The following is a 21,796-nucleotide window of genomic DNA, read 5'->3' as shown; positions in this document are numbered from 1 at the left end:
GAGCGGGAAAGTGAATTTCTAAACCCTACCCTAACCTTTTAACTTATCTAGAAGGTTCCCTCTCGATCGAAATAGAGGTTTAACAATAAACCCATTTTGATTTGGTTTGGTTCGGTTCGGTTCTCCATTAACTCTCGTGGGTTCTATCTTCTTCACAGAGCTGGTGGGGGAGAAATCTCAGCAATGGCGCTACGGACACTCTCAACGTTTCCGTCTCTTCCTCGTCGTCTCACCAGACGTGAACCAAATTTCTCCGTGATTTACCGGAAGCAAGCGAGTTCAATTGTGTGTAAATCCATCGCTAGTTCTGAATCTCCGGTTTCGCTCTCAGAACGAGATGGATTCGCTGCGGCTGCTCCGACTCCTGGAGAGAGGTTCTTGGAGAACCAAAGAGCTCATGAAGCTAAGAAAGTGGTGAAGAGAGAGATTAAAAAAGAGAAGAAGAAGAAGATAAAGGAAGAAGTTGTGCGAAAAGTTGTTGATACTTCGGTCTCGTGTTGTTACGGCTGCGGAGCTCCGTTACAGACTTCCGAAGTTGATTCTCCTGGATTTGTTGATCTGATCACTTACGATTTGGTATGAATTCGAGCTTTTGGAATCTCAATTTTAGTTAGTTTAGTTGATTGATTGCAATTGAAGTGAGTTTTTTTTTTGAATTTTTTGTTGTTATTCTTGTAGAAGAAGAAGCATCATCAGTTAAGAACTATAATATGTGGAAGGTGTCAGCTTTTGTCTCATGGACATATGATTACAGCAGTTGGTGGTAACGGAGGATACCCTGGTGGGAAACAGTTTGTTTCAGCTGATGAACTTAGGGAGAAGCTTTCTCATTTGCGCCATGAGAAAGCTTTGATTGTCAAATTGGTGAGTAGTTTGTTAGTTAGCATGCAACTCCCAAGAATTCATTAAAATGATGTAATGGTTTGATGCATTTTGTGGTGTCACAGGTTGACATTGTGGATTTTAATGGAAGCTTTTTAGCTCGTGTTCGTGACTTAGTTGGAGCTAATCCGATTATACTAGTTATAACTAAGGTAAGGTTTTTACAGCCTGGTTACTTCTTCAATCCTTTTCAACTTTTCTCTGATAAAGAACTGTGTTTTGTACTGTTAGATTGATCTTCTTCCGAAAGGAACAGATATGAACTGTATTGGGGATTGGGTTGTAGAAATGACCACGAGGAAAAAGCTTAAGTAGGTATCAAGTACTTATCTATTAGGTTTGTTATCATAACAGTGACTTAATGTTTCTGGAGTTAGTGACTGATATGGATGGATGTAACTTTAACAGTGTCTTGAGTGTCCATCTCACAAGTTCAAAATCTCTGGATGGAGTTAGCGGAGTTGCATCAGAAATCCAGAAGGAGAAAAAGGTATATACCATGAATTGGCGTACATCTTGTTTCCTTTATGGTTAACTATCGGATAGTATAACCTTCTTTTGATTTATCTTCTGCAACCTAACCTCTCCATCTTTGTTTTTATTTCAGGGACGAGATGTCTACATTCTGGTATGTGCTTTCTACAAAGATTTTAGCTGACTGGGGATAGTTATTGATTTAGCTAGACGCATCTTAAATGAGAGATGCAATACTGATTTTCTTTTATGACCAGTAGAACTACTAAGTCTACACTACCCTGCTCTATAGGAAACACCAATTCATACAGGAGATAGAGGCTGTGCATTTTATAGCAACTTGTTTGACTGTCTGACAAATATTCATTCATCATTTGTCCATGCTTTCACAGGGTGCAGCGAACGTAGGGAAGTCAGCATTCATCAATGCTTTGCTGAGTAAGTCATTTGTTTACTCTTTTGTTTATGTCACTTGTCTTTACAGTTTGTGTCTGCTGGAATACTTCCTTTCGTTTTGTCTACGCCTACGTGCTGATTTATTCTAGTAGGGCTACTTTCTTTACAGTTTAGGTTGCATCTATAAATCGAGTTTGAATGGTTGTATATGTACTTCATTATACAGAAACAATGGCCGAAAGGGACCCTGTTGCAGCAGCGGCGCAAAAGTACAAACCAATTCAATCTGCTGTCCCTGGAACCACCTTGGGTCCGATTCAGATCAACGCCTTCCTCGGTGGAGAGGTATAAACTTAAACCTCCACCATTGTTTCTAGAAATTTCTGAAATTTTGCCACCAGTAGACATCTGCTAAAAGAATACCTTATTACCATAGAAGTTGTATGATACACCGGGTGTGCACCTACACCATAGACAAGCAGCTGTTGTTCATTCAGATGATTTACCAGCCCTTGCTCCTCAAAATCGACTCAGAGGCCAGTCTTTCGATGTAAGTTTTCTATATTATAGCCAGGTAAAGATTATTTTACCGTAACATAGTATGATGATTGTACTATTCTTTTGTTCCTTACAGATTTCAACTTTGCCAACTTCACTGTCAAGTAGTCCCAAGGGTGAGAGCTTAAATGGCTATACATTTTTCTGGGGAGGTCTCGTCAGGATCGACATCTTGAAGGTAACATTAGAACCAGAATGAATGCTGAATTATGTTTCACAGTGGGTATCAGGATTCTTTGATACCATTACATATTTGACATATTGCAGGTTCTACCGGAAACATGTATCACATTCTATGGTCCAAAGGCTCTTGATATTCATGTAGTACCAACCAAAACAGCTACGGACTTTTACCAGGCAAGTTTCTTTCACCATCAGTAACAACTTTGTAGCTAACATGAAGATAAATTCAATCTTCTAATTACCATTTACTTGGTACCCATTTATTGTGCAGAAAGAACTGGGTGTGCTTCTGACACCTCCATCAGGGAAAGATCAGATTCAAGAGTGGAAAGGATTACAATCTCATCGTTTACTCCAAATCGAAATCATTGATGCAAAAAGGTGATGTATTCATATTTTATTCCTTATCTATCGTTGATAAAACGAATGCTCATCATCTAACGTTGACACACTTCTTGATCAGACCGGCTAGTGATGTTGCAATTTCTGGGTTAGGATGGATTTCAATTGAACCAATTCGCAAAACACGTGGAACAGAACCGAGAGATCTCAACGAAGCAGAGCATCAGATACGTATTTGTGTCAGTGTGCCAAAACCAGTTGAAGTATTTCTCCGACCAACATTACCAATTGGTGCTACAGGTGCTGAATGGTATCAGTACCGTGATTTAACCGATGAGGAAGAAGAAGTAAGACCCAAATGGCACTTCTAAATTTTTGTTTAGATGCAAAAGTATCGGCTAAGTTTTCTCAAACCAGAGTTAATACATACAGTATGTAACATAATGGTAAAATAGAAAATTGTTTGTAATGAAACTTTACTAAAGTAGTATTCAATAAATTAAACATCAAGTGAACAACATTTCAGAAACTGAAAACTAGAAAAGCTCTACAACAACATATAAAACAGTAAAAAACAAGTCATTACACATCAATGGCATCTCCAGTAGATGAGCCACGATCATCTTCTGCTGGAACCACCACGTTGTCATACACTAACGCGGCTGTGGCTCCTCCAAGCAGAGGCCCAACCCAATACACAGCTTGGTTCTTAAAGCTTCCGTAAATCATCGCTGACCCAAAGGCACATGCCGGGTTCATGGACCCTCCAGAGAAGGGACCAGCGGCTAGAACATTGGCTCCCGCAACAAACCCAATGAATATTGGTCCCACGGCTAAAGGTAAACCACGTCTCGGATCGTTAGCCGTGAACACGGTATAGACCAGGACGAACGCTAAAACACCTTCAAGAATCGATGCTCCAAATCCCGTCATTTCTCCGGCAATCTTATAGATCGGTACGTGCTGATAATAAATCCAAACACAAATCAGAAAAACCAAACAAAACAAAGATCACACTGCAGACAAAAAAAGCAATCTAAATATTTAGTTACCTGTTCGACGACAGTTACTTTAAGGACAAGACAAGCCATAACAGAGGCAATCATCTGAGAAGTCCAATAGAACAAAGCGGTTGGAACACTAATCCGACCAGCAACCGCCATCCCAAACGTAACCGCTGGATTCACATGGCCACCAGAGACGTTCCAAGAGATGTAAACAGACGAAGACAACGCAAACGCATTCGCAATCGCCGGTATTAATACACCAAACGGACCCGACACATCACCCGCCATCAACTTCCCTGATTTATAAGAATAAAAACACAATTAACAATTTCTTTTCATTACAAAAAAAAAGAAGGATCAAACATATTTAGAAAACAGACTAAAAATTACTTGAAGCCATGACGGAACCAACGGCAGCGAGGACGAAGAAGAAGGTGGAGATAAACTCCGACACGTAACATCTCAACGCATTCATACTTATTACTCCTTGAAACTTACTTGAAAACGATGTTGGAATCATTCTTCTCATCAGTTACGTTCAAGTTTTTTGTTCTTTCTTTTCTCTGTTTTTGTTGTTGAATGAACGTAAGTAAAAACTATAAATATTACGAGAAGGTAACGACTTTTGATAAAAATGAGTTTTTAGAAAACATTTTAGTTAACCGTCTCCTCAATCAGAGTGAGAGAGTGGGAAGTTATTATTTACAGTTATCACGATTCATAATTTTCAGAGATGCCCTTACGTGAATAAATCACAAGTGTTACAAATCAAAAATATCAAACGTGTATAACCTTAGTTTTTGTTTGATATATTTGACACATAACACAATGTAAAAATAGAAGTATTCATATATTTCAAGAAAGTTATACACGTTTGCTATGTTCATTCCAAAACAACAACATACATTTGAGTATACATCTCACGAGGTGGGCCAATTCCTATACCAACCAGCCCAAGCCGAAACTAAACCGCTTATACCAAGTGTAACCGTGTGGTTACAAAACGGGTTCGGTTGAATTTCCGCCAATGCGATAATCAAATCTGCAATGTTGGCTGATATTCCCATCAACCTCATCACTATATCGCCACGGATTTCGCTAATTTTGGCGTTGATTTCATCTTTTGTTTCATCGGACGGATACCGGAGTTTTTTCAAGGAGTCGAGTCTCTGCCTTATGAAGATGCAATCAATGATGATGAAGAAAGTATAGCCGAAAGATTCGCCAAAAGCGGAGATAAAACTCATTTTCTTGGCGAGCTTGGCGTCTAATGATCCAATTCTTGATAACCAAAGAAAATGATCGAAGAAGAAGTAAACCATTTCTCCTGAATTGGCTAGGACCGCCAAGAGACGGATCACCGGGGTTGCCCCAGGGTTTCGTCTCAGCGCATTAAACCCCGTGAGAGATCTCCCTGTCCTGTTTTTCCATAATCCCCCGACCATAAATTAACAACGGTTGTTATTGTAAATATATTCACTTTTTACTTGTTGTCATTTAATATAAAGTGTATTAGCATTAGTCACTCTATTCAAATTTGGTAGATGAGATAAGATATTAATCAAGAAGTGAAATAAAGCAAACATTTCATTTCAATTCATCTATGAGACTATATTTACGATGATGCCACTGTGTAGATAAAGTGATAGATATTAGAAAGATGTGGGACCTGAAGGCTTTGCGGCTGAGACCGGAAGCCACCTCCCACTTCTTGAACCTATCGGCAGCTTCGGGTCGTGTGGCTTCAACGTGCCAGCACGCGAGCTTTGCCACATATTGGAATGTCTTAACAAGCTTGTCTATTCCGTCTCTTTTGGCCAAGAACACAACCAGCTTGTCCAACGTGTCCGACGCCATCGCCTAACGGTGGCAAAAGGAAGGAGAAGAGGAGGGAGAGAGAGAAGTTATGGAGATGATGAAGAAGATATAAACCACAAGTGACGTTTGTACTCGAAATAATCGAGGTTTTGTCTTTTGTTTGTTTTGAGAGGTTTGAGTTTGAGATGATTGCTTTGTGGTTGCTAATACTTGCGCTTGTTGTCTCATGTTTTGATATCAAAGGTTTGGGATAAATAAAAATATTTCTCTTTGATATGTGTGGAAGAAATATTCACAAATAATTTTTTTTAATTATATTTTGGGTTTCGTAAAACGAGACTGAAGATAATTCTCTATTTTACAATTTATTTGTCAGTTGGATAATGTGTGCACAGAAGTGTAATTGTTTATACAAATGGGCTTGATTTTAGGTTGGAGCTTGGGCCTTTAGCTCCAAATTGGAAGCCAGAATCCTTGTACTTTGAGAAATTATTTCATTGTGTGAACAGAAAAATGTTATATGCACAAAAGTGATACCATATAAGAAGAGCTAATTAATAACAATCTTATACGCTAAATGATTTACATGAACCACCTAGTTTTCTAATGTCCATTTTCACAGGCAATTTGGCATCGAGGGTTACTTCATTACAGTATCGGATTATGATTATCTAATGTTGTGGATACGATAATATGCACCACGCACATCTACATTCAGAAACACCAAATATAACGTATAAGTTGATAGGTTCAAGAAGTGGGAGGTTAAAGCTTTAACCAATCTGAATTCTATGAAGAGTCGAAGACTATGAAAGGTTAAAGCATAATCGAAAAAATATTTTAGTTACTTTTTACATAAGATTCAAATGAAAAGTACTAAAGTGTAGCTCATTTAAATCAAAGAAAAAAGGTCAAGGTAGGGACTAGGCTAGATATTGGACGTACCTAGATATCTAGACGAAGTGCAACATCACATACATAACATCCAACAAGTCGGAGGAGCATGACAGATTAGACATGAATCATGACAATTTTGAAACATGGGGTCGTGCATGATTACCACAAATAAATGTGCCTATCTCTTAAGCTTGATGAGCGCATGCATAAACAAGAAATAAATAATCGCCAAATTTGTCATCTAATTTTCTTGGTAGATAAATTTGGGCTGACTACGGTTTAACAAAGTCCAAGTTTCAAATAACGGTTTAATTGTTCTACTCCTATTACTAGTTAGCGTTTCATATTGTATTTGCTAAATTATTATATTTACTTAAACAATAATATTTATAGTGTAAGCTATATTTGCAAACATAAAAACTATACTATATGTTTTCTTATAGTATGAACATAATAATTTAGATTTCAATCAGTGATTACACAAACATAAATACTATATATGTGCTTTTGTATTGAAAAAATCTTTGGTATTAAAACTTTAATTCTTTATAATTGTACTGGGCAGAGATCCATCGATTTTCGACGATGAAATACATCACCACATACACGTCCGACGCTCATCCTCCTAGATACCCAAACTTTTGGCATTTTTAAACAAACAAAAAAAAGTGTCGATAGAGATCGGATAAATCAAAATCGATCAGTCTTTATAAAACAACAAGAGGCTATATATACATCGTTCATTGATATGTCACTTAAAAGGACACATCAAGTTAGGCAAAATAATTGAAGATGGATAAAATAAATATTTCTAATGGTTGTTTCGTTTTCTCAATAGTCGATTTTGTTCATATAAAACCAAGACTGTATATACTCCTTATACCTTATCCTTTAATTTTTCTTCGGTTGTATCTGTATTTTGGAAATGGAGAGACTCTTCCAACATTTAGCAGTTCACATCTTGGCCCATATGATAAAACAACCAAAAAAACATCATGATTTTTCACAAAATATATATATTTGATGCCACTTATTTTTTTTTTCTTGTATGTTCTACACATCCTACCGTGACCAACAATATTTACCAATAATTTTTATAAAATAACATTTGAAGTCTTCTTATTCTTATTTTAAAAAATATTTTCTTGCAATTCGAAATTATTTGTACAATTATTACGATGCATAGAAAAAAATTCTAATGTTGAAAGAACCCGGTTTTAGAAAATGTCAAAATCTACATGCATATTTTTTGAATAAATTGCAAAGATAAGTATCCTTTATCCTATAAAGCACAAGTCACATGTCCAATAAGATTGTGCCACATCAGATTCTTTTCAATTTAATTTGTCAAAAAAATAAAACAAAATTCCTAAAAAAAAACTCCACCGATCGTGGATAAATAATTCTGTGAGAAAAAAAAAAAATAACAATAGAATAAAGCCACATCAGATTTTGTTAAGAAAACTGTAACCTAAATCGTGTAAAAAAATAGGAATCTTTTATAGCAAATATCTGGACTATTAAATAGAGTTTTAATTTGTTGTATATGTATATTAAGCTCAAGTACAAGGTCATAAGCCCAATTTTTTGTGAACCTCTAAGTGAGTTTTGGGCTTATGCACAATATATGAAGCCCACAAACATACCAATGAATAACCCTAAGCATCAGAACACGTGTGTTCACCTTTTCATCTTCTCGACGGAAGCACAACTCCACTAACAGATCCACGTTCATGGTAGTTACAACTTACAACAATTCTCATCTTCTATATAAATGTTCTTCAACTTTCTCTAAACACAAAATACGCATCTCAAAACCTCTTCTATTTTGTTACCAAAAAAAAAAAAAAAAACCTCTTCTAATTTCAATTACCAATGCACCACCAGATCAAACACGAAAACCTCTTTCAACTTCAGAAAGCTAAATCCCTTTGAAAACAACAATTATCTTTGGAGGTAAATTCTTTAGCTTTTGTTCATATCTATTACTTTTTTCTTCAATGCATATTAATTATGATTTCTATTATTGTTTCAGCTTTGAAAACAAGAATGGAATATCAGAGCTTTAAAAGCCTCTATTTGCTTCCGATTCTAAACGGTGAAATTCAAAAGTCTGGATCTACATAGTCCAACTATAACGAAAGGGGCTAGGCCGTGATCAAAGAAATCCAAGTATGTACTAACTGTTTTTGATAATAACCACTCATATGATTTTGTTTGCAATTTTGGCTTCAGTCCCTTATATTAATCTATTCTTCTGATTCAGGCTTACGTTTGTGTACAAGCCAGGAGAGTGTTTTCAAGATAACGTGAGTAGTATATTTATCTACTTCTACTGAACTTTTTTACTTAGGTATTAAAGCGTACTTTTTCTTTACCACATTCTGATTTTGGGAATTGGATTTTTGAATTTGCAGAAGGAATGTGCTTTACATCAGGAAATTTGGTAAAAATTCAGTTACAAGAGCACCACTGAAAGGAAAGATTTGATTCCTCTCATCTTTCACATGTACTCTGAAGGTTCCTTCTTTTTCTTGCTTTACCTACTAATATGATTTGTTGTGATTTTTTATCCTTGAGATGAGCCTGAAACAAATCTGTGTTGCTATCATTATAGGAGAGTATCCCTGTCCTGTTCTGCAACAAAAGTCTTCACTAAATTTACACATATAGTTGCTGTGAAGGCTACCGGAAATGTGTTATGCTACGAGGTTTGTATTTTTTTTGCTTTGAGTTTCTGTCTACTAACTATTTGTCAAATAGCCTGACAGAAAAATTTGTCCCGTTTCTAATTTAGAACCACTTAATTGATTGATGAACAATTTGTTTCTCTACTTTTGATACGCTTTGTTTTTTTTTTGCGGGAAAGTTTTTGCAGAGTGGAGTAAACGAATGACATTGAAACCAACTAGAGTCTTAGCTTTCATTTATAAAGCCAAAGAAATTCTTCAAGTTGATTGTTGTAATTTATAAGTGTTTGTGGTATAACATAAAAACTCATTCCTTTAAGTTTTTCTTTTTTGTTCGGATTTTCTAATAAACTCTCCTTTGCAGAAGTTAAGTTCTCATTAACCAATCTAGGTTGTAGCAAATTCAAGAGTAAAAAAGCATGCCTAATTTAACAAGGTTTGTTTTTACGAATAAATTTAAACAGATTTCATTTCACTTTATCTTTGACTTGCATCATATTGATATATCCATGTCTCTGTAGATTAATTCTTAATCCACAAAAGAGAACTTTCAGAGGTGTTTACATTAGTTTTCATGCTCTATGCTTTTTTGGTATAGTAGACATACAATTACTTCCAAGTTTCCTTAATAGTCCAGTTACAATGAGGCATTTGTTTTTCACCAGAACTAATAAACGTTTGTTCAATTGCTTTGTGCCTACGATCTTGACAGGATTCCAAGCAAAAAAACATTAAAAGAAACTGATCAAATCTTGGAAGAAGCATGTGTTATTTAGAAATTACAAGAGACTTAACCAAGAAATTCGAATAAGCATTCACCTTTTACACCGGGCGAGATATACAAGAGGCCACCAACTTTGTTGAATTTGGGAATACATACATATATTGTTTTTGACCCGTACTAGATTTTTACATACATATATTTGGCTGTAATTTAATTTTATAGACTTTGATCTAAGTTCATAGTAATAATAATATTAGTAAAGTTTTAATAAAAGCCAACAGTAACCATGCGTAGTAACAAAAACAAAAACTGATTAAAGTTTAACTAAATAATTTTGCTTTAAAGCTATGTCACATTTCTATCAAAAAATATATTTAGTAGCACATAATTAAGAATATATTATATGATTTCAGCAGTTTAAAAACCGTGCGTATGCACGGGCCAAATACTAGTATTTTTATAATGCTAAACTTTTGTAGTCATCGACTCATCGTCATAGTCAATTTTTTTTTTTCCCATTTTTTCCTAGCTAGCTTTGTTTGGCTCTACAAAGTTAAGTACAGCTTGCAAATACTAATTCGGTATGAATTATATTCTGCCGTTAGAAAATGTAATATTTTTGTCACATCATTTTTTTTTGTTTTTGTTGATTTTTTCATATCAAATATCAGCCCTAGAAATATAAAATTGAATCGCTTACGAGCTGGACTTCTTCATACAGTCATTTTGTCTTGGTCACATTCCACACGTAGAAGTTAGTCAAATTCTACATGCACACAATGGCAGACCTAGGAAGAGCATAAGTCACCAATTAAGGGGTCAGTTAAAATTTTGCTAAACTTTTGTCATCGTCATTTTTTAAGTATCGCTTGCAAATACTAAATACCGTTCTAACTTCGGTATTATATACACTACAAGAAAACATGGAATTGGTTACTGCAATTTGCGACTAAAAACACAGTCGCTAAATTTAACGACTGAATTGCGATTGTTTAGCTACTGAATGGCTAATAAAATAAATCAGTCGCCTAGTAGACGCTAATTGGAGACTGATGCATATTGTCGTAGTGTAGTCGCCAATTTGCGACTAATTTGGAGACCAGTTTAACAGTCGCTAAAAGATTGCAACTAAAGAGCTACTATTTAGCGACTGCTTTAATAAATTTGGACCTTAACAAAATTTGGGCCGTAACAAAACACGAAAACCCATTAATTTCGTTTTCTTCCCCGAACAAACCCTAATCTTTTCTCATTTATTTTCTCATTTCTTCTTCTTCTTTTTCTTCGAGACAAAACGGCGAAACCTCAAAACCCTAGATCTAAATTCCTCTCACTCGACGAAACCGTAAACCCTTGATGGCTGGACAAAAGAAAAGAGGCGGAGGAAGAAGAAACCCCTCTAATCGAACCTCTGGAACCTCACAAACAGCGAATCACAGACCCGCCAATCTTCCTCCCCAGTATACCTTCACGCCGGCGAACCATCGAGTTCCAGAGACTGATTCTCAGGGAACTCCTCTCCCAAACCTTCAGCCTCCAGTGAGACCTACACCTTCTTACCGAGACTATCCACCTCCAACAAATCTGTTCCACCACTCGAGGACCTTTCCCGGAACATCCCCTTCCGGCATAGATCCAACCAGGCGAAATCTAAACCCTCAACCTCTGGCCTCCGCGACGAATCCACCAGAATTCTCGAGTCAACTTGGAGAGTCTCCTCAACCGTCAGTCACGAATCATCGTCGACAGTCTCCTCAAGTCGCGAATCTACCACGAGAGTCTCCTCTACCTCGACAGTCTCATCGACCACCCTCTTCTCAACCTGGTCAACCTCGAGCAGCTTATGCATCGCTTCACAGTTCTCAGGCACAAAACTCACATGAGGAAGAAGCTAATTCGGAGGATGATGGTGCAAGGGAATCAAATCTCCCAGCTGATGTACTCGCTTCTTTACATGACATGCTTGTCCAACCAGGCCGTGAGAAGTATACCACTGTCCTCTCTCCCTCATTAGAGCGTGGAACCACTTGGTAAGAATTTGGATTAGAATTTTGTATTTTGGATTAGAATTTGATTGTGTTTGTTTGTTTGGATTAGAATTTGATTGTGTTTGTTTGTTTGTGACTAGAGTTTGGATTAGAATTTTGTATTTTGGATTTTTTGTGATTAGAATTATTAGAATTTTGGATTGTTTGTGTTTGTTTGTGATTAGAATTTTACTTGGATTGATCGATTTGTTTGTATTTGATTAGAATTTGACTACTGATTTGTTTGTGTTTGAAGGTTTGGTAAAGACAAGTCATCACTTACCCGACAGATTACAAAAGTGTTTACAAACAAGTTTGATGGTCCATTTTACAGTTGGGGTTGTGTTCCGAATGCAAGAAGAGAAGGTTACTTCTTGGAATTCGCGGTAAACTTCTACTCCTTTCAATTTGATTTCTGTATTTATAGTTTTTTTCTTGGTTTTTTTTATCACTAACACTAGTCTTCTTTTGTAGAAAACACACACCTGGGATCCCTCTCTAACCGGTGTGGTTCAAGCAAAGTTCTATAGCATTTGTCAAAACCGTATGAAAGACATGGTTTCCAAGGCAGCAGCTCAGCGAGAGGAAGTGAAACCGAGGTGGATTGAGAGAACTCTTTGGAAAGAAATGTGTGACTATTGGGACACCGAAGAAGCCATGGCAAAGAGTGCAACCACTTCAGCAGCTCGAATGTCTGACCGTAATGGTCTTGGCCCTCACAAACATGTATCAGGGCCAAAGTCTTACTTACAAATCGAACAAGAGATGGTGAGTTACATCATAACCTTTTCATTGTTTAATTACTTGACATCAAATGGTTTCTAACCTTTTCATTGTCTAACATTCCAGGAAGTAGAATTGGGAAGACCGCCAACTATTCCTGAAGTTTTTCTCATGACTCATACCAAAAAAGATGGTACTTTTGTGGATAAGAAAGCGCAAGCAGTTCATGAGGCATATAAGAAAAGAAGGGAAGCTAAGTTGGCTGCTCAGGATAATGATGAGTCTTCAGATGGTACTTCACGTCGATCAGAGCTATCTCACGAGGAGGATGATGAGCTCTTTCTTCAGGTAATTTGCTTCTTTCTAATAAGCTATTAAGTTTTTCATTGTTAAGTAATTATAATAACTTTTTCTCTCTGTTTTGTGTATGAAGTCTACTTACGTAAATGATAGAGGAACATACTTTCGAGTTGGAAGCCTAGGAAGTTACATCAACGGGAAGCGGAAGTACCCTGGAAGCTCTTCTACTTTCACAACCCTGCAACAACAGCTTGAAGACGCTAACCGCAAGATAGAGGAACAAGCAGCTCTACAAGCAGAGCGTGACGCAGAGGCTTCACGGGTTGCAGCTGAGGCTTTGCGGGTTGCATCTGAGCAACAAGCAGAGATCTCACGCTTGGTGAGCTTCCTCAAGACCAACCCGAACTATGTCGCCTTCCTTGAGTCTCAAACCAATGACCCAAACCCTGCTGATTTTCAAAGTTAGGTTCCCTCATGTAATATTTGCAACAATCTTGGATATTTGGATGTTTTTTGGAACTTTTGCAACTTTTGTAAAAACATGGTACTTATGTCGTTGTTTAATTTCATGTTTGTTATGTTTTAGTACCTGTTTTCTTAATTTGTTTGTGGTATTACAAAATCAAATAATGCATTTTTACCATAATTTTTTAAAAAACATGATAATTAAACAGTTGCAAAACAGTCACCAAAACGTAATCAAAACAGTACTCAAACAGTCGCAAATGAGTAACCATATCAGTCGCTAAAGCGTTGCAATTCAGTTGCAATTTTAGCGACTGTTTGGCGAGGGAAGAGCGACCCCAATTATCAGTCGCCAATTAGTAGCTCCATAGCGACCTTTTAGCGACTGATTTTTTTAGCGACGCACTGTTTAGCGACTACGTATGTCAGTCGCCAAGCAGTCGTGACTAAATAGTTAGCGACTGTATAGTTACAGTTTTTGCAGTCGGTAAATCCATGTTTTCTTGTAGTGATATATTCTACTGTTAAGAAAAACGTAATATTTTGCCACATCAGTTTCTTTTCTTTTTGTTCTGATTTTTTCATGTCATATATCAGCCTTGGAAATATAATAATTGAATTCATTACGAGCTGGATCTTCTTTATATATATACAGTCATTTGTCTTGGTCACAATCCATGTAGAAGTTTGGTGATGTACATCGATTATTCTATTTTGTTTGTTACTGAATATCTTAAAATGGAAGAAATAGTTTTCATGTGGTCATGAAATTTTAAAAAGACTAATGAACCCACAATCAACACGAACCATTAGAGTTTGTGGCTTCCGGTTTGACAAAAAAAGAAGTGTCTGAAGTTTCTATTGGCTTTAGAGACTTAAGCAAGTTTTAAGTGTTAAAGAACAATAGAAGTGATTTACAAAATAATTACAAGTTTTCCCAATCGAGAAAAATTCTTACGTCATGTGTATAATAATTATGCAGCTTCTAGTGGGATCCGATTACTTAATTCGATTGACTATATAACCCAACCTATCATTATCAGTTACTCGGTTATGTGTGCATTTAATTGTTATTGAATGTTAAGAATGTGGTCCATGCATATGTAGAAAACACTAAGTTAGTCTTATACATTTTATGCTATTACTAAACAAATCACTAATCAAATGTAGTGGTCTAAAACCACGATCAAATACTGAAAATCAGAAGCTGTGGTCCTTAATCTTAGATTCTTAGTGGTACGTAGATATCCACATTAGTTAATGTTCATATTATAAACAGAGGGCTTGCACTCGTTCTAATATAAAATAAAGTATAGAAGGTAAATTTTATACAAAAGAATGAATATATATATATATATATATATATATATATATCTTATATAACATGAGAAGGTTTTTCCTAACTCTTACTCACATTGCAACATTTTGCATTCTCTTTTAGTGGCATCAGTTATCTTTTATTTCTATTTTTTTCTTCAATAAATTTTTATCATTTTCAATTCCAAATAATCATACTTCTCTTATCCACTTGGTACAATTGACATATATTTTTAAATCCACTTTTATATCTTAAATTCTTTTGTTAAACAAAATCAGATTGTTTTATAATAAAATCTCATATGATATATTTGATACAAAATCTAATATTCTATAACACTTACTAATATATTAACTGATATTTGATACATCTTTTTTAACATTTTCTTACATTCTATTTAATTTTTCTTTCATCCTTTTAAGTGAAAAAAATACACACTATTTTATAATAAAAGAAAATATCATAATAAAAACCATATCTTGGATGAGAAATGAAATAGTTTAAATACATGATTATGATTATGCCTTTATGTAATTTTATAAACCTTAATTATTACACATTTTAAAATCATATAATGTTTTCTTTTGTTAATTGAGTAGGCAATAAAGTTAGTTAGTTCCACTAAAATCCTATTAAATTATGATAAATTACATTATAATGTATAAATTACACAATAATAGCTTTTCCTTTGATATCAATGCACATATCAACATAAAATCGATCTGTCAAGAGCATTTCAGAATTGTTGTCATGTTCAAAATCATATATATATATATATATATATATATATATATATATATATATATAAAGAAGATTTTGATATATGCTGACTTTTCTTGATTTTCTATCTATTTAATTTCATTACACAATTGTAAGTGACATATTTAAAATAGTATTAACTAAATCATTAAGTTTGATTATTTCTTATATGGAAAATATATTGAAACTTTATATTTAATATCATGTAGTGGGTTATAAATTTCTTTCACCATGTATTAAAGAGTGATGCATTTTTATAATTTCAATAACCATGCATTGAACTGTATTTAATCTAAGGAAAAGATTTCCGTTCCAAATATTTATCTTACAAAAGTTATGACACCAAATTTCATAATTCCCAAATTTGTAACTGTCAATAAATTATTTTGAACCTAAGAATAACATCTATCTAACATTCAAATAGTGTACGTATATATAGCCATAGGTAGACAATTACTTAAATACTTGGACTCAAATTTACTCTCAAATTCTAGAGCTGTTCTAACGTATCATCATCGCTGCAAGAGGATAACAGATCGTCAAGTTTCTTGATATGATGGTACTCCTCCAATCCTCGATGATCAAACAGAGGTTTGATGTATAGCAAAGAGTCCTTATAATTAATCAAAATATATTTACTCTTTTTCTCCATAATCAAGATATACTTCATGTGTTCTGTGTTTCACAAATGCGAAGAAGAGTGAAAAACATGGCCAAGTCTTTTCCAACTTTTATAGTTACATAGACTCATTTTATTTTTGGTAGAATGGTTACATAGATGCATTGACAAAGTACATTTCGTAAAATAATTTCCTATTAAACAATATGTTTTTCTCACTAAAATATACTTCATCCATTCCTTATTAATTAATCCATTTTCTAGAGAAAAAAAAATGTTGCACAAAAAAAACAAATTTTAGGTTTTCTATATATTTTTAATAAGTAATTAATGACAAATTGTAAACTTCAAAAAAAAAAACTGAATATTATTGGTTGAAATTTGTTAATCGAAAAAAATAATGCGACTAAAGTCAGTTTCTAATATGTTTTCTTAATATGTTTGAAAATCCTAAAATATGGATTAATCATGAACAGAGGAAGTATTGTCTAATATAACAATTTAATACAGTTCCACATAATTTTAAAACTAATGTACTGTTTAAAATTTTCAATGATAATGGAAAGAAGGTCGGATTATGATTTGTGGCAACATTTTCATTTTGTTGGATGAAAGAGATTTTGTTTCATATTACAATATTGGCCAGGCTGGATTGTGGAGAATCACTATCCATGAAGATGGAGGCATATCAAAGGCACTTCAAACATTTGGACCGAGCAAAATAAAAGTTAATTATACAGAGGTGAGTCGTAAAAAAAGCAATCAATAGAAAAAATGGTACATCAATACTCCATAGTATAAAATTTATAAAAGTCAAATGTTTTATTTACGAAATCATTCACAAAAAAAAAAGTTGAGGCAAGTTCATTCAAGAGTGATGGAGAGATAATGTTTAGTATGTTTAGTATTTGAAGTTTAGGGTTTATAATTTAGTTATTTTGTATATATATAAGGATATTATTGAAAATGGATTACAAGAGAGGGTATTTCTTTTAAAATTATTTGTTGTTAAGTATTACTTTTAGATGATGAAAGTAAAATTAATATATAGAACAACATTAAATTATCTATCAAAGTAATTATATAGAAAGGTCTTACAATTTTCTTTTTAGACTACTTATCAGTTTTTTTTCAAAAAAAAAACAAAAATGCAAATAATTATAATTTATCTTAATTACTTAACGAAAATAGAAAATTAAATTGATTTTGCGGTAATTAAAACAATGGTCCTATTATTATAGTAACATAGTGTCGAAATATTTTCAACAATTCTAATTCTGTGTAATTTAACTTTTTAATTTTTTCTATCTTAAAATGACTCTTTTATGAAGCATCATATAAAAATTATATATTAAGATATTATAGTTAAACCGTAATATTATAAAAATTGATTTTTAAGACATATATTAACAATTACATGTACATTTCATATACAATTGAATAGAAACTTGATTCTTTATTTCAAATTAATAATGCATACATAACCCACGCATCGCGTGGGCTACTTTCTAGTATATATAAATTTTTTGGTTCGTATCAATATATGTACATTTATATGAGTTCCACTTTCAGACGTCCATGCATAGACATGAGTCATTTGCCGAAAGGCCGAAGGCGTAACAATATACTTTGAAAGATATCCCCTATATATTAATAGAGAAGCACACTCTTGAAAAAGTTGATGTGTCGCCGCCAGAGAGCTCGGTGCACTTTTTAGCAAAATACCATTAAATTTTATACATTATTACATTAACATGCCATTATATATATTTTTAAAACAATTAACTGAATAATAATTAGAAATGTCATCATTTCTCACACAAATTTAAATATCACATATTAAAACTAATTAAATAATTACATATTTTTTTAAATTAAAATTTCACTAAAATTTACTTACAAATATACTACAAGTCAAAGTTATATTGACTTTTTAAAATCAATATAGATATTTATTTCTTAAAATCAATATAAGTAAAATATTCTAAAAAAGGTATAAAACATATCAATTAATATAAAGTTAATAAAAATAAAAAACATATAACTTATTAACATAATCATATAAAAGTGAAATGTTATTTTTATGTTAATATTATTACCATAATAATTTAAATAACAAGCTTTCAATAGTTATTATAATTGATTATAAAAAAAAAATATTACCCTGAATTATCTCCAACTCATAAATAAATATAAAAATGACAACAAATTAGAGGATGTCATGATGTGTGATTATTTATATATATCTAAGTATGTAAACTAATTAATATCAACATTTATATTCATTTAAAAATGGAAATATTGATAACAAATAGGAATATACGTTCTAATTGTATATTCATCTATGTGCTATTAAAAAGGAATGAGACAGTAACCCTTATCATTATAAATAAACTTACTACCAAAAAATAATCATAATATATTTAAAATGAGTGATTATTAGAAAAAATTGTTATAGTTACTCGATAAACAATAAATATAAATTTGATTTTTTAAAACACACAAAATCTATATTGCCATAAATTGTAACATTTTATAATTATATTCTTTACCACGTTCACATATTCACGGGTAAAATGTATTCTTACACTAGTATGTTAATTTTGGAATTTCATTAATTTTTTCATGATGGGTTTTTGGTAATAATCCGTCATTTATAGAAAATATTAACAAACGGACTAACTCAAAAGACTTAAATAGCCTAATCAAAAATATTAAATCAAAAAATTATATTATCTTCATAAATTTATTTTAGAATCTGATTGTTACTAACATATAATAAAATTAATTAAACCACCAAGTAATTTAGTATTTTTTTTTTTTTTTTTTTTTGGACAAAGATAGATTTCCATTCATTCAAATAGAAACAGTACAAGGAGAAGGAAAAGGAATTTCAGAGTTCAAATGATTAAAATTACAAAGATAGACTTTCCCCAAAGTCATAAACAGAAAGATAAGGAGCATCAAGCAATAGTCCAAGAGAGCTGTGAGACAGTCGCTAAGAAGCAAGCTGAGACATGAGAGATCATGGTTGCAAGGCTGATCAGCATCGAAGAATCCAATAGCTGACAAAGTAGTCACGGTCAAACGACTTGGTGACGTTGATGGGTGAATCAAAGCCAAAGAGCTCTCCGAAGAGAGGGGCAGAGGCATAAGCATTGCCTTGGCAGGGATTCGGTGGGTTGTAACCCGGTTGGTGGTGATGGTTCTGAGATTTAGATGCTTCGGTGAAGAAGCCTGATAGCTTGAGTGGTAACACCCACTCCATGGAGATGGGGTCATAATGCCACTTGGCTTCAGGTTCTTAGGAGGATACTTCAGTAAGTTGATAAAATGCAGTTTACAGATCTCTATAAGCAAACGGGATGATGAAGATAAGGACCTGAAGATACATCGGTAATCACAGCGCCATATGGTCTGGATCATAATGCCGAGTTCATTCATGATTTTAACTTCAAGAGCTGAAACACTAATTCGATCTAAAAGCAGGTTTCCTACGACATTCCCTAACCAAGCTAGCAATACTGGTGGTTTACTTCCCAAATGCAGTCTTCGAACAAAAGGTACCGTAAATCTACACACAAATTGACTAGGGTGGAAGGGATTTGAATTCCGCTCAAACCTGGATAAAAGCAGTGAAGGATCGAATAAAACATCTTTTTGTAACGGGCTCAAAAACCTTAGTGGGCCGAGGAAAGTTGGGCCCAACAACTGAAAACCTAGTTTCGCAGTCGGGGGGAGAGAAGGGTTCACGCGGCGGCCGGTCTGAGCAGATGTCTGGTGCAGGGGCTCGAACATCTCCGGTGGATGGAGGGAAAGTGGTTGGACGGTTGAAACGGGGTCTGAGGCTCTTGAAGGGAACCCTGGGAGCTTGGATTCTCCGGTACTGGAAACCGATACCAAAAAGAGGAAGTCGTCGTACGCCATCGACTCTTCCGCCAGGCAAGGCGCATCCGATGGGCTGGGATCTGCTCCTGCCATCGAAATCACCTGGTTTGAAAGCTCCTCTTGGTGGGTCAAGGAACCAGATCTGACCAACAATAGGGTATCATATGGCATCTCCGAGAAAGAGGTTAGTAGCGGTAGGGAGTTGGAGAACTCCGACTGGCATCTGACCTCTTTGGATTGTAGATCGGCTTTTGGGTGCATGTCGGTGGGGAGGATTAAGAAGAAATAAAAGGGGAAAAAAAGATTAGAAAAGACAACAAGGGAAACTAGATTACGAGATCGAGTACAAGGAGAATAGATTCGGGTTGATTCCTGACGCCGGCAAGGATTTCCTTTACCGGCGTCGGAGGAGAAGAGTTGGTGGTTGGGGTCCTCGATTCTTGTGTCTGGGAGAAAAAAAAAATAAACACTACTTATTTTAAGAAAAGTTTCAGTAATTTAGTATATGTTGTTATGTTACATAAGAAACATGTAAAATTGTTATGACTACAAAATAAAATATAAGAAGATATGAATTTGATTTTTAAACCACGCAAAAGACATGTTACAACAAATAGTAACATTTTATCAATATTTTCTCTACCATAAAACCTCTTACACATTCAAATATTTCACGGGTGAAACATATTTTTTACACGAAAAACGTAGCTTTAAATAAATAAATAAAAAATTTTAGTTACATATTATATTTGACACAAACATATATTGATTCTAGAATAATAATTTTACTTCTAATAATTTTCTTTAAATTGATTTGTCTCGCACATAGTGCGGATTATTACCTAGTAAAAAGATATTTGTAAAACATGTTCGCATGGAGTCCTCTAAATGTTTTTGTTATACGGCCATGAAAAAGATTTCCCATTTGATTCTGAATTGCTAACAAAGTGGACCAAATTATCTAGACGGCTAGACCATCTTTCTAAATCCGTCGCAAATCAAAATTTTGTTTCTATGTAGAAGTACCTTTATCGTTAATCTGTGGCTGATTTTTTTTTTCTTTTCTATCGGTTCATATAATCAGAATACTGTAAAATATAAATAAATTTATAAATGGTAATAGTAAACGCTAATTCTAAAAAGCCAATAGAAACCGCAAACTCTACGGTTAGAAAAAAATGTAAAGTAATACTTCGTCACATCATTTTTGATTTTTTTCCATATCAAATACCAGCCCTAGACATATAAAATTCGAAATCCTTACGAGCTGGACTTCTTTATACAGTCATTTATTTGTCTAGGTCACAATCCACACGTAGAAGTTAGTGATGTATATCGATTATTCTATTTTTTGTTTCTTACTGAACATTTGGAAATGGAAGAAATAGTTTTCATGTGGTCAAGAAATTTTCAGATAGACTAATTAATATTGTAATGAGACTAATAAAGCCACACAGCCATATATATGTGGATGTCAAGATTCTGAATAACCAAGAATGTAAAAGCCAAAACTATCATATTTTTTTCTGTCGACATCAAAATTTGCATATCTTTCATATCTTTCAGTCATCAGTAGTCATTAAAATTGTTTAAATTAAAAAAAAAAAAAAAAAAAAAAACTAAACTCTGATAATTGAGTACAAAGTTTTGCTTTCATTAGGTAAAAAAACCTCTCATATATATTATAGTTTCTCTTTCTATCGCATTTAATTCTGCTGACATTGTT

At 33.9% G+C, this 21,796-nt stretch overlaps 4 protein-coding genes and 1 long non-coding RNA gene across 5 annotated transcripts; 3 read left to right on the top strand and 2 right to left on the bottom strand.

Moving 5' to 3' along the window:
- Positions 1–80: 80 nt before the first annotated feature.
- LOC104711205 (NO-associated protein 1, chloroplastic/mitochondrial) lies at positions 81–3,334 on the top strand. Its single transcript, XM_010427884.3, has 13 exons — positions 81–576; positions 679–864; positions 948–1,034; positions 1,114–1,193; positions 1,291–1,372; positions 1,490–1,510; positions 1,749–1,794; positions 1,979–2,097; positions 2,189–2,302; positions 2,387–2,488; positions 2,578–2,667; positions 2,765–2,874; positions 2,957–3,334. Exons 1-13 carry the CDS (start codon positions 184–186, stop codon positions 3,204–3,206), a joined length of 1,680 nt encoding a protein of 559 aa, XP_010426186.1. The 5' UTR covers positions 81–183; the 3' UTR covers positions 3,207–3,334.
- LOC104711204 (putative aquaporin TIP5-1) lies at positions 3,298–4,514 on the bottom strand. The gene is made up of 3 exons (XM_010427883.3): positions 4,233–4,514; positions 3,888–4,138; positions 3,298–3,798 (listed from the first exon to the last, which is right to left on the bottom strand). Exons 1-3 carry the CDS (start codon positions 4,369–4,371, stop codon positions 3,418–3,420), a joined length of 771 nt encoding a protein of 256 aa, XP_010426185.1. The 5' UTR covers positions 4,372–4,514; the 3' UTR covers positions 3,298–3,417.
- Positions 4,515–4,671: 157 nt separating this feature from the next.
- On the bottom strand, positions 4,672–5,995 carry LOC104711203 (peroxisomal membrane protein 11B-like). The gene is made up of 2 exons (XM_010427882.3): positions 5,512–5,995; positions 4,672–5,261 (listed from the first exon to the last, which is right to left on the bottom strand). The coding sequence occupies exons 1-2, from the start codon at positions 5,697–5,699 to the stop codon at positions 4,763–4,765; spliced, it is 687 nt and encodes a 228-aa protein (XP_010426184.1). The 5' UTR covers positions 5,700–5,995; the 3' UTR covers positions 4,672–4,762.
- Positions 5,996–8,292: 2,297 nt separating this feature from the next.
- Positions 8,293–9,268, top strand: LOC104711202 (uncharacterized). The gene is made up of 5 exons (XR_755220.3): positions 8,293–8,513; positions 8,593–8,729; positions 8,824–8,866; positions 8,975–9,077; positions 9,175–9,268. It is a non-coding gene; the product is annotated as an uncharacterized LOC104711202 (long non-coding RNA).
- Positions 9,269–11,865: 2,597 nt separating this feature from the next.
- LOC147938621 (uncharacterized) lies at positions 11,866–13,503 on the top strand. The gene is made up of 5 exons (XM_087467437.1): positions 11,866–12,001; positions 12,255–12,384; positions 12,473–12,766; positions 12,848–13,069; positions 13,155–13,503. Exons 1-5 carry the CDS (start codon positions 11,931–11,933, stop codon positions 13,485–13,487), a joined length of 1,050 nt encoding a protein of 349 aa, XP_087323563.1. The 5' UTR covers positions 11,866–11,930; the 3' UTR covers positions 13,488–13,503.
- The last annotated feature ends 8,293 nt before the right edge of the window (positions 13,504–21,796 follow it).

The sequence above is a fragment of the Camelina sativa genome, chromosome 9 (genome assembly GCF_030686135.1).
Source record: "Camelina sativa cultivar CO46 ecotype springtype chromosome 9, ASM3068613v1".
Taxonomy (NCBI): Eukaryota; Viridiplantae; Streptophyta; class Magnoliopsida; order Brassicales; family Brassicaceae; genus Camelina; species Camelina sativa.
Note: the sequence above shows the minus strand (reverse complement) of the source record. Positions and strands in the feature narration are given on the sequence as shown.